Source organism: Protopterus annectens, chromosome 6.part1 (genome assembly GCF_019279795.1).
Source record: "Protopterus annectens isolate FY-2018-M chromosome 6.part1, PAN1.0, whole genome shotgun sequence".
NCBI classification, from domain to species: Eukaryota; Metazoa; Chordata; order Ceratodontiformes; family Protopteridae; genus Protopterus; species Protopterus annectens.
In genome coordinates this window covers 29,368,363-29,386,997 of record NC_056738.1, presented here as the reverse complement: position 1 = coordinate 29,386,997, position 18,635 = coordinate 29,368,363, and the positions used below count along the sequence as shown (strand labels likewise).

The 18,635-nt window shown below is 41.6% G+C and overlaps 1 protein-coding gene across 1 annotated transcript in view; it reads left to right on the top strand.

Annotated features, from left to right (window-relative positions):
• Positions 1-18,635, top strand: part of LOC122805248 (golgin subfamily A member 4-like) — a 1,317,313-nt gene that overhangs the window by 573,716 nt on the left and 724,962 nt on the right. Inside the window, exon 6 of the mRNA XM_044075338.1 lies at positions 10,271-10,369. Within this exon, the coding sequence (XP_043931273.1) occupies positions 10,271-10,369 (99 nt within the window). The remainder of the gene's footprint in view (positions 1-10,270; positions 10,370-18,635) is intronic.

Here is an 18,635-nt window from a genome sequence, read left to right as displayed (position 1 = left end):
ACTTCTAATCCACAGGTGGGGAACTCCAGAGGTGGACCACTTTGCCTCCCCCCAAAACCATCAATTGAGCAAATTTTGCAACAGAAATCCCCACAGCCAAGCGTGGAAAGTGGATGTCCTATCCTTTACAATGGAAAACCTCTCAATTTATGCCTTTCCCCCTCTGCCCCTCCAATCAAAAGTACTACTCAAGATCAAACAGGACAGGCCAAGGATAATCCTTATTTCCCCAGGCTGGCCACGCCAGCACTGGTACCCACCCCTATGCAGTCTGACAGCAGTGCCACCCTGGCACCTACATCAGACCCCCTCCCTGCTGTCTCAGCAGGAGGGACAGATTTTGCATCCACAGCTGCAAACCCTGAACCTTGCAGCCTGGCTTATCCCCTGAGTACACCACAAGCAACCCTAGGCAAACAGGTGCTGGATGTCATCCTTGAGGCCAGAAGGCCTAGTACTAGGAAATCTTATTCAGAAAAGTGGAAAAGATATTGTTCTTGGAGACCGTCTCAAGGAAAGGAGACAGCTGTGCCCAGCTTACCTCAAATCCTAGATTACCTAGCAGAGCTACTCCACACAGGCCTATACTTCTCATGAATTAGAATTCATGCCTCTGCCATCTCAGCTCATTACAATACTGAGCCACCTCTCTTCCCTCACCCTCTCATCAAGCAGTTCCTGAGAGGAGCTAACAATCTAAGACCCCCCCGAGGAGAGCTCCCACCCCTGCCTGGGACCTTAACTTTGTACCAGAGAAGCTCACGCTTCCCCCTTTTTGAGCCTTCTGCTGCAGCAGAGTTAAAATTCCTCTCTTGGAAAACAGCCTTGCTTCTAGCCATCACTTCAGCAAGAAGAGTGTCGGAGTTACAGGCACTAATGGCTGTGGAACCCTTCATTGTTTTCCATGAGGACAGGGTTTCCCTCAGGACTAACCCGTCATTTGTGCCCAAGGTGGTATCCAGTGTGGCTTTAAACCAATCCATTCATTTACCAATCTTTTTCCCTAATCCTCAGAATAAAGGTGAAAAGATTCTGCACTCCTTGGATGTGCACAAGACAGCTCAGGTTCTAACTTGACAGAACTAAACCTTTCAGAAAATCTGACCAGCTGCTAGTCAGCTTTGCTACAGGGGCAGAGGGCAAGGCCATTTCAAAACAAACCATTTCCAAGTGGATACCACACTGCAGCCATTTCTGCTACAAACCCCATGGAAAACCTACCCCACAGGGGATCAGAACTCATTCCACTAGAGCTACCTCAACCTCTGCAGCATTTCTCAGGGGAGTCCCTACCAGGGACATAATGGAAGCTGCAACTGGAGTTCTGTACACACCTTCATCAGGCATTAGCACTTACCTATATTTTCTAAATCCAGAGCTGGATTTGCCACAGCAGTCTTACAAGGCTTGCTCGCCATCCCCAATACTTCTTGACTGCCTCCACCCTTCCTCAGCTTTGGTAATCAACCCAAGTGTGATGACTGCAACAGTGAAACACGAAGAACATAGTACAGTTGTGTACACTTACCATAACTGTAGATGTTTGAGTGGTATTCACTGTTGCAATTCAGGTTACCCTCTCTCCAGCCCCCTAACTTTTCTATTCCTTTTTCCTATCCTCTTTTTGGCCATATCTTATGGCAATGGTATTTACTTTTTACTGGAGGTGTTCCACACCATGTAATTGCTTCCCATTTTGGGGGCTGTTGGCATCTGGGGTAATAAAAACTGATGTAATGGCTTTGGCTGCATGTTTTATACCCCTGACGACTTGACGTCATGGAAGAGGCAACAGCATCTGACGCAGAAATCACAAGACTCTGGTATTCGGGCCGACTGAGGGCTACCTGCAGGCAGATAACCCCCACGTGTGATGACTGCAACAGTGAATACACTCGAACATCTACATTTATGGTAAGTGTACACAACTGTACTTTCTGAGTACTCCCTTTTGGTTTCACCACAGCCTCCATGGTGTTCACCAAATGCATGGCATTAGTTTCAGCTCACCTGAGACTGCAATGATTCCATGCGTTACCCTAACTGGATGACTGGCTCTTCACTGCTCCCACCAGGCATTGTCTCATCCAAGCTAGGGACTAGCTTTTTTAGCTAGCCTCAAACTTGAGTATCTCCATCAACCTAAAAAGTCGCAACTTTAATCAGTCCAACTGATAGACTTCATTGGAACCTGTCTGGTCACAGCGTGTTGCTTAGTTATCATTACTACAGACAGGATCTCACCTTAAGACTCCATATCAGAAAAATTCTGAATATTCCTTCTCCCCTGGCAGGTCTTGTCCGCAGGGCTTTGGGTTCCATGGCTGCCACGATTACTCTTGTTCCAGTAGCGTAGCTTCATATAAGAGTACTTCAATGGACCCTGGCCATCCAGTGGTCTTTACTATTTGTACCCACAAAGTCACCCAATAAGGTTATCTCCAGTATGCAAGGAATCCCTTTTGTGGTGGCTCCAGTCAGAGGTTCTCCAATAAGGTCTGACCCTTCATCCTCCCCCACCCGCCAGCCACAGTGACCACTGACACTTCGCAGTTCATGTGGGGGGCCATTATCTGGGTCAAACAGTCCAAGGCACGTGGGCCCAGCTTGAGACCAACTTGCATGTAAATGTCCTGGAGATGAGAGCGATGCTTCTGGCGTTGCAAGCACTTCATTCCTCTCTCCTTGCTGGGATCTTTGCAATTGGATCAGACAAAATGTTGGTTGTTTATTATATCAACAAACTGGGAGAACCAAGTCTTACCTGTTATGTCAAGAAGCCATGAGGTTTTGGCAGTGGGTGATCTCTTCCAACCACTTTCTACTGGTGATGCACATTCCAGGAAAGTCATACAATCCTGGTGGACAAGCTCAGCAGAATCATTCTGATGCCTCACAAGTGGTCTGTCAATTCATCAGTGGTGAACATGATATTCCAGAAATTGGGTCATCCTTGCTGCTGTCTCTTTGCCTCTCCTTCCAACACAAAATGCAGCAAGTTCTTCACCCTGATCCCTCCTCAGGGACAATCACCAAGAAAGGGTCTAGTCCATGCTTGGCCCCCTGGTGTGCTTTACGCTTTTCCCCTTCTTCCTCTCATCCCCAGTTTTCTACAGAAAGCTCAGAGGTTGAAGTGCAAGGTAATTCTCATTGCTCCCTTTTGGCCTTGGTAAGTTTTGTTTCCCTCCTTTTGGTCTCATCTGGTTTGTCCGCAGTGGAGTCTGGATCGTGTACCAGGTCTTCCCAGACCTCTCGAACCTGAAAATGACCACTTGGTTGCTCCAATTTCAGTCATGGCTAGAACTCTCTAAAAGATCTTAATTACAGTATGTAAACCTTCTACCTGGAAAATATATAATAGCAAATGGAAAGGATTTTCAATTTGGGCCCATCAGCACCATTTAGTTCTATTTACGGCACCTTCTACCACCATCCTGGACTTCTTAGACTCTGTTTTCCATAATGAAGCTAGATGTTCATCATGTTACACTGCTGCAGTCATCACACTTGGGTTATCTGCCGTCAGGCGGTCCCGCAGTCGGCCTGAGTTCCAAAGTCTTGGTCCGGCGTCGGTTGCGGTTGCTTCTTGCCTGACGTCAGTGCCACAGGGGTAAAAAAGAGGCAGCTGACGCCATTTTTTCCAGTCTTTCTTGCCGCGCGGTGCCCGAAGCAGAAGCAGTTCGCAAGTGCCGGTCGGCCAACTCCTGAGATTTTCAAATCGAATTTCAGACCGAAGTCTTCAATAAAGCTAAGTACCCTGTTGGGGAATCTTTTCTTGCCTCAGACCGATGTCAGAAAAAGTTAATAATTGCATTTCTTGTGGGAAGCAAATACCTCATAAGGATTTTCATTCTTATTGCATTCCTTGCCCAGGCCCAGACCACGACGTCACAGGTTGTCGGTTTTGTGCTAGGTTTAACAAACGAACTATTAAACGTCGGTTTGATTTCGCCCGACATTATTTTGGTAGAAAATTTAATTACACCATGCCGTTGGATCAACCGACGACCGGGGTGCATAAAAAGCACAAAGATAAGGACAGGCAGCCGAGACCCAAACTAGACACCGATGCCTCTGCTAGGCCAGTCGCTGGTTCTCCGGTTTTCAGTGAGGCACCTACGTGGCCCCTGACGACTGTTGATTTAGAACCCCAGGCTGTATCTGACTCCCAAGTGGAGATTACTGGGCCTCCAGAGCCTTTATCTTTAGGCCCTTCCGACTCCATGCCTGAAGGGGATTCTGGTGTAGTTGAAAGGCCTTCAGTTGCTGAAGGTGTCTTCAGACCGACTACACTTACTATAAAATCCTATGCAAAGCTGAAAACTCCTTTAAAAGTAAGGAAGCCTGTACAGCAGTCTCCAGTACAGGGCCCCATGCCTAAGAAACAGATGCTTAAGATGGCTGAAGACTTAATTACCCTAATCAGGGGTTCCCATCCCCCTCCTGACAAAAGGCCTAGACAGGAGGAGGACTACGCTTCCTCTGACCAGGTTTCCATTTCCTCAGATTCTTCTGAGGAACAGGAATACTCTTTATGAAGACTCTGATGCTGAAGAGTCTATTCCTTCAGCATCTCCCCCAGTAGACTACTCTTTTGGGGAAACTTTACATACCATGAGGGAACATTTCCACTGGGAAGGCCAGGATTACTCTGATTCTATGAAAAGGCTCCGAGAGTTCCTTTTATTACCCCAGCACAGACCCCTTGCTATTCCACCTGTGTTAGACATTGTGGATGATGTTTATTCAGAATGTAGCCTTAACCCAGATTCATTACCTCCTGCACCAGCCAAACCAGACAGATACCACAGAGTCCTTGACTCACACAAATTCCTATATAAATGCCCTGTTGCTGATCCAGAAACTGTTTCCCAGGGTCCCAAAGGGGTTAAGGCCTCTATTGCTAAAAATCCTGTACCCTCTGAAAGGGATACTAGAGCACTAGATAGATGGGGGAAAGAAAGTATATACCTCAGCTACTCTAGCTATGAGGGCCTTAAATTGCCAGTTCCACATGATGAAATATCAACAATATTTGATGTCTCAATTAAAACAAAAAATGATCACACGTACAGAGCAGCCTAATTACAAGGAAATGCAAGATTTGTTGCATGCAGCAGTACAAGTGGGAAAACATACTTTGCAATGTGGATCTGATTCTTTGGAAGCTTCTTGTAGAGCAGCAGTAACCGGGTCTGTCATTCGTAGGCATGCTTAGTTAAAAGAACAAACTTTACCTGATCATGTTAAAGCAAAGTTATTGGATGCACCTTTACAGCAGGATGGTTTATTTGGTGTGAAAGCAGAAGAGGTTTTAAAGAAAATGGAGGATAAGGCAAAATCTATGCAGACGGTCAAGGATTTTTTACAGGTTCAACCCCTCGTTTCAGCAGAAATTGGCCAAAAACTGGTCCTTTCCATCTTCTGACAGACCACAGAGGGGCAAATACAGACGCCCAAGGGGCAGAGGTCAGCCGCAAGGCTCTTAGAAGTCTCCACAATGGGGTGCCACAACCCAGAAAGGAGGAGAAGACAGGCCTCAAACTTTCAGAAGACAATCACAATGACTTACCCCTCAGACTGCCAAACAAATCCCTCTTGGGATTCAGCTCCTTTGGGAGGAAAACTTGCACTTTTTGCAGGCAATTGGCACATCATCACAAAAGACAAATGGGTCCTAAATATTGTATCTCAAGGATACAGGTTCCACTTTCACACTTTACCAAGGATAAAAGGAATACCAAACCTGCCACCAAATCAATGGGCAGAGGCTCAAAGACAAATTACAGCACTCATGGACATAAGAGCCATTCAACAGGTTCCTACACAGGAGCAAGGACAAGGATTTTACTCAAGACTCTTTCTGGTTCCCCGAAAGGACAAAGCCTGGAGACCCATTCTGGACCTTTCAGTTCTAAACACATACCTGGAAGTACCCAAATTCAGGATGCTCACACTACAGCAACTTCTTCCCTTGCTGGGCAAGAAGGCTTGGCTAGTAACACTGGACCTCAAGGAGGCATACCTGTATGTCCCTATCAGACAAAATTGCAGAAGATACCTCTGATTTATAGCAGGTTCAACTCATTACCATTTCTCTGCATTGCCTTTTGGCTTATCTACTGCACCCAGGGTCTTCACAATATGCCTGGCACCAGTAATTGCATACTGCAGACAAAGAGGAATTCAAATATATCCATACCTGGACGACTGCCTTATTCAAGCAGAAAGCAAGGACATTCTTTTAAAACATCTGGTGTTTGTAAAAAACCTACTAAGTTTCTTAGAGTACACAGTAAATGAAAAGAAGTCAAAACTAGTGCCCTCACAAGACATAACATTTATGGGTGCCAGCTTAAATACAACGGCCCAGATGGCATATCTCACACCAGACAAGCAAGGACAACTGACTCAATACTTCAAAATGATAGCAACAAAGACCCAACTCCCTGCAAGAAAAATTCTGCAGGCCTTGGGATTCATGGCATCTTCCATGCTACTAATACCATATGCCAAACTGCATATGAGAAAATTACAATGGTACCTGAAAAGCGTATGGACTCAACACAGCCACAGCTTGGAAACAATAATAGCACTCATTCCCTGCCTTCAACAGGAGTTTCTATGGTGGGCTCAGGCATGTCACCTCAGCAAGGGTCAGCCTTTCAACTTACCCACAGCCAGGCAAACAGTAACAACAGATGCATCGGATTACGCCAGGGGAGCACACATGGCAGGACAGTGTATTCAGGGCAAATGGTCTGCAGATCAAATGCATCTCCACATCAATCAAAAAGAGATGCTAGCTGTACAAAATGCCCTAACAGCTTTCAAGGACTTCCTACATCCAGGGCAACTTCTAATAAAGACGGACAACACCACAGTGATGTGGTACATAAATAAACAAGGGGGCACACATTCATACCCCCTATGCAGGCAAGCAATGACCTTGTGGAACACAGCACTGACCTACCAAGTTCAACTACAAGCACAATTCCTGCCAGGAAAGAAAAATACATTGGCAGACGCACTAAGCAGAAATATCATGGATCCTCACGAGTGGAAACTAGATCCACAAATATTCATAATGATAACTCAAAAATGGGGGAGCCCAGACATAGATCTGTTTGCCTCCCCCCAAAACTACCAACTACAGAAATTTTGCACAAGGACATACCACACACTAGCTTGGAAAGTGGACGCCCTCTCATTCAGCTGGAAAATATTAACAGTGTATGCCTTTCCTCCACTGCCTCTTCTGGCAAAGGTGCTCCTGAAAGCCAGATTAGAGAGGCCACAAATGATACTCATTGCTCCAGACTGGCCACGTCAACACTGGTATCCAATATTAAGGAACATGGCTCAAGGCCCACCATGGATTTTACCTCAAATCCCTCACCTGCTGACTCAGCAAAACAATCAGATTCTACACAGCCAGCTGAAGACTTTAAATCTGGCTGCATGGCAGATTACCTAAACAACCAGTCAACACTTCTCTCTAAAGCTGTTATGGATGTCATTCTGGAGGCCAGGAGACCCAGCACCAGGAAAACCTACTCAGACAAATGGAAAAGATTCTGGGTCTGGAACCAGGCTAAAGGCCAAAATCCTCTTTTCCCAAATATTCCTCAGATTCTGCAATATTTAACTGAGATGTTGCACAAAGGCCTTTCCTTTTCATCTATTAAGATCCATGCTTCAGCTATTTCAGCTCATTACAACACGGATCCTCCAATATTTTCACATCCATTACTAAGACAGTACCTCAGAGGGGCTAAGAACATAAGACCGCCCCGGAGAGCACCAACACCAACTTGGGACCTCAATTTTGTTTTGGAAAAACTTACACTACCACCCTTCGAACCAGCTTTTTCAGACGATTTACAATTTTTATCATGGAAAACTGCCCTGCTGCTAGCAATAACTTCAGCACGAAGAGTCTCAGAGCTACAGGCCCTAATGGCAGTGGAGCTTTTCATCATTTTTCATCAAGACAGAGTTTCTTTACGAACTAACCCTTCCTTTATGCCAAAGGTGGTATCCACTGTGGCAAAAAAACAAAACCATTCATTTACCCACCTTTTATCCAAACCCCCAGAATAAAAGGGAAAGGTTCCTACACTCTTTGGACATTCACAGGCAATTACGTTTCTACTTGGATAAAACTAAGGCTTTCAGAAAATCTGACCAACTCTTTGTATCCTATGCTGCAGGATCACAAGGAAAGGCTATCTCGAAACAGACCATTTCAAAATGGATAGGACATTGTATCCGTTTCTGCTACACACACCATGGGAAACCTGTACCTGGTAACATTAGGCCCCATTCCACCAGAGCTACAGCAACATCAGCAGCCTTCCTCAGAGGGGTACCAACCAAGGATATTTTGGAGGCTGCAACTTGGAGTTCAGTGCACACCTTCACCAAGCACTACCACTTAACTGTATACTCAAAAACCAGAGCTGGCTTTGCCACTGCAGTTCTGCAGAGCCTACTAGCTTCTCCAAACCCTGTTTAGTACCAACCGCCCAAACTTAGCTTTGGAATTCAACCCAAGTGTGATGACTGCAGCAGTGTAACACGATGAACATAGTACAGTTTTGTACCTACCATAAATGTAGATGTTCGAGTGTTCACGCTGCTGCAGTCCAGGTTACCCTCCCACCATCCCCTCTTCTTACCTGGGTTTTATCTATACCTCCCTTTTTATACAATCTATATGATGCATTTCTATATGGTGTGTTTGCTTACAGCTGTAGCTATTGTTTTCTACTTATGTATTTTACTTAGGATTATGTATTGCCTTCCTATTTGGGGGCACCTGACATCTGGGGTAAGAAAAACTGAAGAAAATGGCATCGGCTGCCTCTTTTATACCCCTGTCGCACTGACGTCGGGGAAGAAGCGACTGCAACAGACGCCGGACCAAGACTTTGGAACTCAGGCCGACTGCGGGACCGCCTGATGGCAGATAACCCAAGTGTGATGACTGCAGCAGTGTGAACAGTCGAACATTTACATTTATGGTAGGTACAAAACTGTACTTTTCTCTACTGTCAAGGTTCATTTGGCAGCCATTTCCAACTTTCACAGTGGGGAAAATTCCTCTTCTTTGGCCACTTCCAAATTGTGCAAGGCCTTTCTGAAGAGTACCTTTCTTCTTCAAAACCAATCAAAAATCCCACTCCCGCTTGGGATCTCACCATGGTTTTGCAAGCTTTGATTGTGCCTCCCTTTTAGCCTTCAGCAAAAGTTGAATTGAAGTACTTATCCTGGAAAACCAACTTTTTAGTGGCCATCACCTCTGCTAAGAGGGTATCTGAATTTAAAGCCTTATCTTCCAAACCACCATGTTTAATCTTTCACAAAGACAGAGTTACTCTGTGTACTAATCCTTCTTTCTTGCCCAAAGCTACTTCTGAAGCTAACATCAGTTAGGTCATCAATCTTCCAGTTTTTGTCCCCAACTTTCAAAACAAGGGAGAGTGTAAATTTCATATTCTGGATGTAAATAGACCTTTTTCATGTCTAATTTGGACAAACCTGTCTTCAAAGTCATGCTGGCAAACTGTATTTCCATCTGTATCTCTCGTGTATTCTTCCAAAGGATTTCTTTACTCTTTCAAATTAAGACCCATTCTACTAGATCTGTGTCCACGTCCTCAGCCTTTTGGTCTAAAGTTCCCATTGATATCTGTGCAGCTGACACTTGGCAAATTCTCATACCTTTATATCTGATTGCAAATTGGACATTATTTCCAGAAACAGAGCATTCTTTGGTACTGTAGCTGGGGACTCTGTCCCTCAGGTTGAAGATTGAATGAAGTCAATAGCTTCAGGTAAAAAAGTTTTGTACTCACCATAATGTGTCATTTGAGTTGTTGACTTTATTCATCTTCAACCTTCACTCCCTCCATCCCCCTTTCATAATAATTAGGGCCTAGAGGATGGGCTGATGGTATTCATTTTCACCTGTTTGAACTCCTGAAGTACTTTCTTTTTTTTTTACTTGTGTGTGTGTGTGTGTGTGTGTGTGTGTGTGTGTATATACACACGAAAATAGTTGTTGGAGACTTTACATGTGTAACAGCAACAAACTCAATCTGAGGGGATCGGGGAGAGCAGAGCATTATGTGTAGGAGAGGAGCTCAGAGTGCTTTAGTATACGGGTGAGTTGGATCCAGTACCACAGGTTGAAGATGAGTGAAGTCAACAACTCAGATGGAACATTATGATGAGCAGATAACTTCTTTTTTTTTTTCTTTTTCAGGAGCTTCAAATGGACCAGCAAGCTAAGAAGCACCTTCAGGAAGAGTTTGATGCTGCCTTAGAAGAGAAGGATCAGTTGATTAGTGTATTACAGACACAGGTACAAAGACAAGTTGTATTATATTTTATTAGCTTGAAACATAATGTTGTAAGGATATAGTGCAGCTGGTTCCTCAGACAGATCCACCCAAGCTAGAATTCGGAAATTTTTATACATACAGATATGTGTGTGTGTGTGTGTGTGTGTGTGTGTGTGTGTGTGTGTGTGTGTGTGTGTGTGTGTGTGTGTGTATGTATATATGTATATATATATATATATATATATATATATATATATATATACACACACACACACACACACACACACATAAACTCTGTATATAACCATGTCTTTCCTTGTATGTATGTATAGTGTATATATATATATATATATATATATATATATATATATATATATATATATACACACACACACACACACGTGTGTGTGTATGTATGTATATTATATATATATATATATATATATATATATATATACACACACACACATATATATATATATACTGTATATATATATATATATATATATATATATATATATATATATATATATATATATATATATATATATATATATATATACTGTATGTATATATATATATATATATATATATATATATATACTGTATGTATATATATATATATATATATATATATATATATATATATATATGTATGTATATATATAGATATATATATATATATATATATATATATATATATATATATATATATATATATATATATATATATATATATATATATATAGATATATATATATCTATGGGTCTACTGCTTTTGGTCAAACTACATTTGGTCGAAAATGATTAGAGGGAGCCCACTTTACTGAAAGCTCATTTGGTCACATTCCATTTGGTCGAAAATGGAATATAGCCTCTGCCCCACTGTAGTGCTACCCTGGAGTGAGAATATAAAGTTAGGGGGAGTGTGGGGGGGCAACTAGTTTTTAGTGACGTTATATGTTTCAATGTATTTTTAATGGATACATATGTATATAATAGTGCATACACTGCAGTTATGTGGGGGGGGCTGTGCCCCCCCACACCCCCCTTACTTTATTTTCTCACTCAGGGTCGCACTGCAGTGGGGCAGGGGCTGTATTCCATTTTTGACCAACTGGAATTCGACCAAATGGGTTTTCAGTGAAATGCATTTTCAGTGAAGTGAACTGCCTGAAATCATTTTTGACCAAATGTAATTTGACCAAATATAGTAGACCCATATATATATATATATATATATATATATATATATATATATATATATATAAATGATAGAAACAAGTTCAAAGTCCCTGGAAGTATTTAACTAAACAAACCCAGGAGGCAGCAAGCAAACAATTGTTTCGTCAGTAGCAACCAGTAGATATATTCCAATGAAACTCTGCGATGTACACTCAGATAGTAACATAAAACAATAAAAGTTTTATTGTAGAGAAAAACAAAACGTAAGCGCTTTCGCGGATTCACACTCCGCTTCATCAGACGTTAAAAATTTTTTAAAAAAACATTCATTAAGTTCAATGCATTGTGGTATAATCATTGAGCAATTAATCAATTAAACTCTCATTATAATACATTGCTAAAACCTAAAATATATATACATCTAATGATGACATCAAATTAAAACAGTGAACTGAACTACCTAAAACTAAGGAACTAGTTCAAAAGACACAATCAAGAACACAGTCAAAGGCACTTGTATGCAAAAAATATACATGGAGCTAAAAATGTGTATATATAACTAATATGTATTAATATAACTAACGGGAGCTGTGTTATCCTGTCTATCTAAAAGCAATAAATGTACATGAAACAGAAAATGTATTTATATAACTAATATGTATCAGTGTGACTAACAGGCGGGGGGCTATATTATCTCAGTTTTCTGGCATTCATTGCTGGTTTTATAGAAACTGTATCATTTAAACCTCTCCCCCTGTGTGCACCTAACCTTAAAATCCATTTTAATTCGGCATTTTCAGTATCATTAACAATATTGCCTAGACGTATATTTTGGGGTTGAACATGTAAAATTTGAAATAAAAAAGTATGTTCAGAACCTTCTTTGATTACATGTTTAGCTATTGCACTATATTCCTCTTGTCTCTGAATATTATAGGTATGGTCTCTGATCTGTTCTCGTAAGGACCTGTTCGTTTTTCCTATATAATAGGAGAAACATACAGTGCAGTGGCCAACATATACAACATTTCTAGTATTGCAATCTCCCCTGCATCTAAGTTGCCATAAATGTCCTGTATCGGGGTGCTTAAATCTCGATTCGTCAGTGTAGGAGCAGTATGCTCATTTCCCACATTTACTAGTTCCAAATAAAATAGAGGGAATTGTCCCTTGCGCTCTAAATTCATTGTTCCCATAACATAAGGTTTGTTTTAAAGTTTTATTGTTTATAAAAATAAATTTTGGTACATTACCTACTAACTGGTGTGTTTTCTCATCAACTAGCAAAATGTGCCAGTTGTTATGCATAATTTGCTGTATTGATTGGATGTTACTACAATATGGTATCACTATAGAAGGAGTGATATCTTCCCTGATGCTATTTTTCTGGAAATGATTTGTACCCTGAGAGAAGAAAGGTTTGGCTCTTGTCTTCTTCAAATCACCCATTTGTGCATAGACTTTATTAATTTCTATCTCTTTATAACCCCTGTTCATGAAACCTTGTTTTAGTTGTTCTAATTCACTATTAAAGACAGTATCATCACAACACAGCCTTGAAATCCTCATAGCTTGTCCTTTAACTATGTTATGAAACAAACTGGGATTATGCATACTATCATGGTGCAAGAAAGAAGAACGGTAGCATGGTTTTCTATAGAGTTTAGTTTTTAGGGAATTTCCTTCTATATACACAGTGACATCTAAAAAATCAATTTCAGTGTCAGAGAAACATGCTGTAAATTTAAGAAATTCACTGGTAGAATTAACATAACTAAACAAGGTGTTACAACTCTCTCTATTACCGTTCCATACAATAAAAAGGTCATCTACAAAGCGTCTGTAGAATAAGACGTTCTGGTGACCAATTAAATGCTGTTGCTCCCATGCAACCATAATGAGGTTAGCATAGGTGTTCGCACAACTAGTGCCCATTGCTATACCTATGTTCTGTTTGTAGTATTTGTTATTGAAAAGAAAAACATTGTTGTCAAGTACGATTTCTAAAAGGAGACATAAAAGATCCGCTTTAACCACTTCCATCCGATTATCAACTACCAACAATTCCTTAAGTATTTTTAAGCCTATATTATTAGGAATGCATGTAAATAGTGCTTCAACGTCCAATGTGACAAAGTGCCAATCCTTCTTGTTAACATATCCAGTACTGAAACTATACAATTCTCTCAAAAATTGCTCAGTGTCCCTTAGAACATTTGTATATCTAGAGAGTACAGATTTTAACTCCTGGTCTAAATATATAGATGTTGCTTCAGTAGACCATCCTGCACCTGCCACAATAGGACGAAATTTAGGACAAACAGGATCCTTGTGGATCTTTGGCAAACCATGTAATCTGGGAATTAAAGAATGCTCAGCGTTAAAATAATCAAAGAGATTTTTAGTAATAATACCTAGATGCAAACAATCAAGTAGTGATGAATGTATCAGCTTAAGAAAATCATAAATATGATCCAAAGTAATCACTGTATATGCATCCGTATCTAACATATCTTGCATAGCATTTAAATAGTAAGTTGTATCCAAGACCACAACCATCCCACTTTTATCACAAGGCCTAATGGTAATACTATGGTCATTTTGCAAACATTTAAGTGCTTCTCTTTCATTATTGTTTAAATTAGTGAGTTTACTACATTCCATATATGGCATGTCTTCATATAGAGCTTTCTCCACTGCTTTTAAAAATATATAGACATTTGGGGGGACAGGTGGAATAAAAGCACTCTTCTTCTTAAATTGTTGACTATTCATAACTCTACCTTGCCCCAAATGAAGTTTTAGAGAAACATCACGTATAAACATACGTACTGACAAAATTATATCACTAATGTCAATGTGGGCAGTGGGTATAAAACCCAAGCCTCTGTTCAATAAATTAAATTCAATATTAGTTAGTTCACGTTGAGATAAGTTCAGAACTAGGTTTCTTTGTCCACATTTTTTTGATGGTATGCACCTGAGGAGCTTGCGACATCTCCTTTCGTTTCTGTCCACGCTGTGGTTCGCCATCCATTGATTTTTTTCTCATTGCCTTGAATGGTAAGGGAAAAGCTGACGTTTCAAGGGGATTTGAGACATCAGTTAGAATTTTCCTTCTTACGTCTGGTAAGGGACATACAGCTGTATCGACACCATCCCCCAACGTGGAACCTGTTGGAGCTTCTCTCGGTGTTGAGTACGTTGATACTGCTGGTTGTGGCGACAATAATGTATCCACTGCATCCTCCGTGCCTTCTGCTGTGTTAACGGTTGATGCAGCAGTTGAAGTAGCCTCTAATTTCCGTGTGAACACATGGCTCTCCATTCTCGTCAGTGATACGCTGGCATTCGCAGACGTAGAGCTGTTTACAGAGGTACGTGCTTCCCTAGCACGTTGTGTACGAGGATTATTGGGATTTAAAGTAGTATCTGCATTTAAATTTCTTGGCCCAGTGAAAACATTGTTTTTTAAAATCATCTAAGTCCCTCATTAATTTTCTTTTCTTGATGTCAAGAAGCTTAATTTCATATCTTGATACCTTTTCTGTTACATCTTGTAAAAACACTTCAGTTGGACCATCCCCATAAATGTTAAACAGTTCATTCTGTTGTTGGATAATCTCGTTACGTAAGTCTATTTCAATGGGTTGAAAAAAGTTAAGAATCAATTCCATGTAAGCTTTACTAGTATCTAAGTTTACCTTTTGCCATTTGGTTAATAATTTGGGATATGTGTTCCCGTAGGTGGGCATATTAAGTATTCTTAAACCACGGGGTACAACATTCATTTGCAGACTTGCTTCTAAGTGATAACGCTGATTTTGTAAGCATTTGAACTTAAATACATTATTCTCTATGTTGCGTTTCAGGTTTCTTATAGGCAGTTCGTTGTTCAAATTAGTGGGTACCATACCCAAAGTATTCGATGGATTAAAGTTCAAAAGAGGATTCTCGGTAGTCGTCAGCAAACTTCTCAAGCTGTTATTTGAGGCATTGTCTTTAAATCCATCTAGAGTATCCATGTTAGCTGCTGCTTCCATCAAAAGCCCACAAGATTATATGATAGAAACAAGTTCAATGTCCCTGGAAGTATTTAACTAAACAAACCCAGGAGGCAGCAAGCAAACAATTGTTTCGTCAGTAGCAACCAGCAGATATATTCCAATGAAACTCTGCGATGTACACTCAGATAGTAACATAAAACAATAAAAGTTTTATTGTAGAGAAAAACAAAACGTAAGCGCTTTTGCAGATTCACACTCCGCTTCATCAGACGTTAAAAAATTTTTAAAAAAACATTCCTTAAGTACAATGCATTGTGGTATAATCATTGAGCAATTAATCAATTAAACTCTCATTATAATACATTGCTTAAACCTAAAATATATATACATCTAACGATGATATCAAATTAAAACAGTGAACTGAACTACCTAAAACTAAGGAACTAGTTCAAAAGACACAATCAAGAACACAGTCAAAGGCACTTGTATGCAAAAAAGTTTTAGATAGTTAGGGATCAGTTGCTAGTGTCCTCTCCAGCTCAACTGGTGAACCTGGGAATATTGAGGCAATGTTACAATTGCCTCATGTACCTGAACAATCCTCTCCTTCTCCCACAAAACACAAATACATGCGAGAGATGCAACTATACGGCCAAACTGGAGGCTGAGCTCTCTCAACATAGGACTGGCAAGACCAGACAGGAGGAGAAGGCAACCACACACAATACATACCCAGTCACACATGGTACCATCACAACTTCAAATCATACACATACTCACACAAAGACATACTCGGAGGCTCTGGTCAAAAATTTACCAAAACAGCAGAGGCCACCAAAGCAGACACCCAAACAACTACCACCTCACGACCCAACACATGCAACACATAGACCACACAGTCAGAGTGTCAAACAGTCACAGCCCTTAAGGCCAAACAAAATGCCAGACACACTTGTCATTGGTGATTCCATAGTCAGACACACTGGCGTCCCGCTCACCAGACTGAGTAAGGAGAAGGTCACAGTAAGCTGCCTGTCGGGCGCTAGAATCCGCCACATAACGCAAGCACTCAGGTCTCTCAACAGCAGGTACAAGTGCGACTCAGTCATTGTCCACGCTGGTGTCAACGACCTGAGGCGTACCTCCTTGGACTACATGAAAAGGGACGAGGAGCTCTCTGATTATGTAGCCCAGGCAGGTATGACCCTGACCTTGAGCAGTATCCTACCTTCACCTAGAATGATGCCACAATACAGTGATAAGATGATCAGCTTTAATAATTGGCTTAAATTCTGGTGTCATTCAAAGGGATCAATGTCTGTCTGCCTGGGATGACATGCTGGACAAGCCACGCTGCTTCGAGGACGGCTTGCACCTGTCACCCTGGGCTTCGGATATTGGCAAAGGCTCTTGCCACCCCATAGTGCCTTTTAGGCAAGGCTCAAATTCTAAACCTACCACCCTAGAACACCAAAAGGAAAAAACTAAGGGTAATGCTGCTCAATGCCAGAAGTCTCAATCTCAAGATGCACACTCGAGGCCCTTCTCAATATGGAGAACATCGATGTCTGTGCTGTGACAGAAACCTGGTTCAAGGCTCCTGAGAGCACCCCAGCACTAACAGGTTTCACCTCATATCATACGTTCCGGCCCCAAAATCCGGACAACACCAAGAAAGGAGGTGGGGTGTCCATATTCATAAAGGACACCCACACCTCAAGGTTGGTAACAGCGCACGATGCATCGGAGACCATCCAGGTGCAATTAACCATAGGCAAGACTGCTCTGCAATTTGTAGCATGTTACAGGCCACCCTCTCAAACTCAGGAACCTCACATGGCCTTCCTGAAAACATTGGAGGGGATAAATGTATCTCCAAACACCATCATACTAGGTGACTTCAACTACCCTAATATAGACTGGGAACACTACTCAAGCCCGAACACTCTAACCCAAAGATTCCTGGAGTTCATAAACTCAAATGCCATGGAACAACTAGTCACCATCCCACAAGAGGTGAAAACATACTTGATCTCATCATCACGAACATGGGATCAAAATGTTCAACACCGAAGTATACCCCTCACTGGTGAGATCAGATCATAAACTAATCTCGCTGGAGGTCCTCATCCCGCCCCACCTGAAACAAAAAGACCACAGTGAAAAACTTCTCAAAAGCCGATTTCACACTTCTAAAAACTAGTGTGGTCTCCTTTAAGGCCCCTGAGCCAGTGGTAAACATTACTCAAACCGCTGAATCACTTACAAATGCCTTCTACCAGCACCTACAGGACTGCATGGATCAGGCAATCCCAAACAAAACTAAGACTCTCTGTACCAAAGGCAAGCGTCCAGTCTGGTGGACCCCAGCCATAAACAAGCTCTACAACAAAAGGAGGAAGCTACTACAAGATAGAGCAAAATCCTTGAAAGGTAAGACACCTTTGATCATTATAAGTAAAAACTAAGAGCTCTCATAAAATCATCCAAGGCAAATTTTGAGAGAAAAATCGCCAAGGACTCTAAAGACAATCATAAGGCCTTCTTTAGCTATGTTAGAAACCTAGGAGGAAACTCCCAGATATGCTCAGAATTAGTTCAAAATGATGTGAAAATTACTGAACCTACACACATTGCTAACATACTGGCTGACAGGTTCAGTGCAAACTTCTCCCTTCCCCCAAAGGAGAGATATCTATTCCAGAGGATTGTAGCCCCCAAACATCTCCAACGCCCAGGTGAGAACTGCCCTCACTAAGGCAAAAACACAGCATCCATGGGACGGATGGTGTCCCCGGCTGTGTGCTTCATGAACTCAACGAGGAATTAAACCCACAGTTAGGACAGCTGTTTAATCTTAGCCTCACCTCAGGATACGTACCCAAGGAGTGGCGCCTGGCGACTGTGGTCCCACTTCATAAGGCGGTGCCTCCACAGACCCTGGAAATTATCGCCCCATTAGCTTGACAAGCCTTATCTGCAAAGCCATGGAGAGGATCATAATGGAACTCATAAATAAAGACATGCAGACTTTGGATCCAACCCAGTTTGGCTTTGTCAAAGGCAGATCCTGCCTCTTAAACTTGGTTGACTT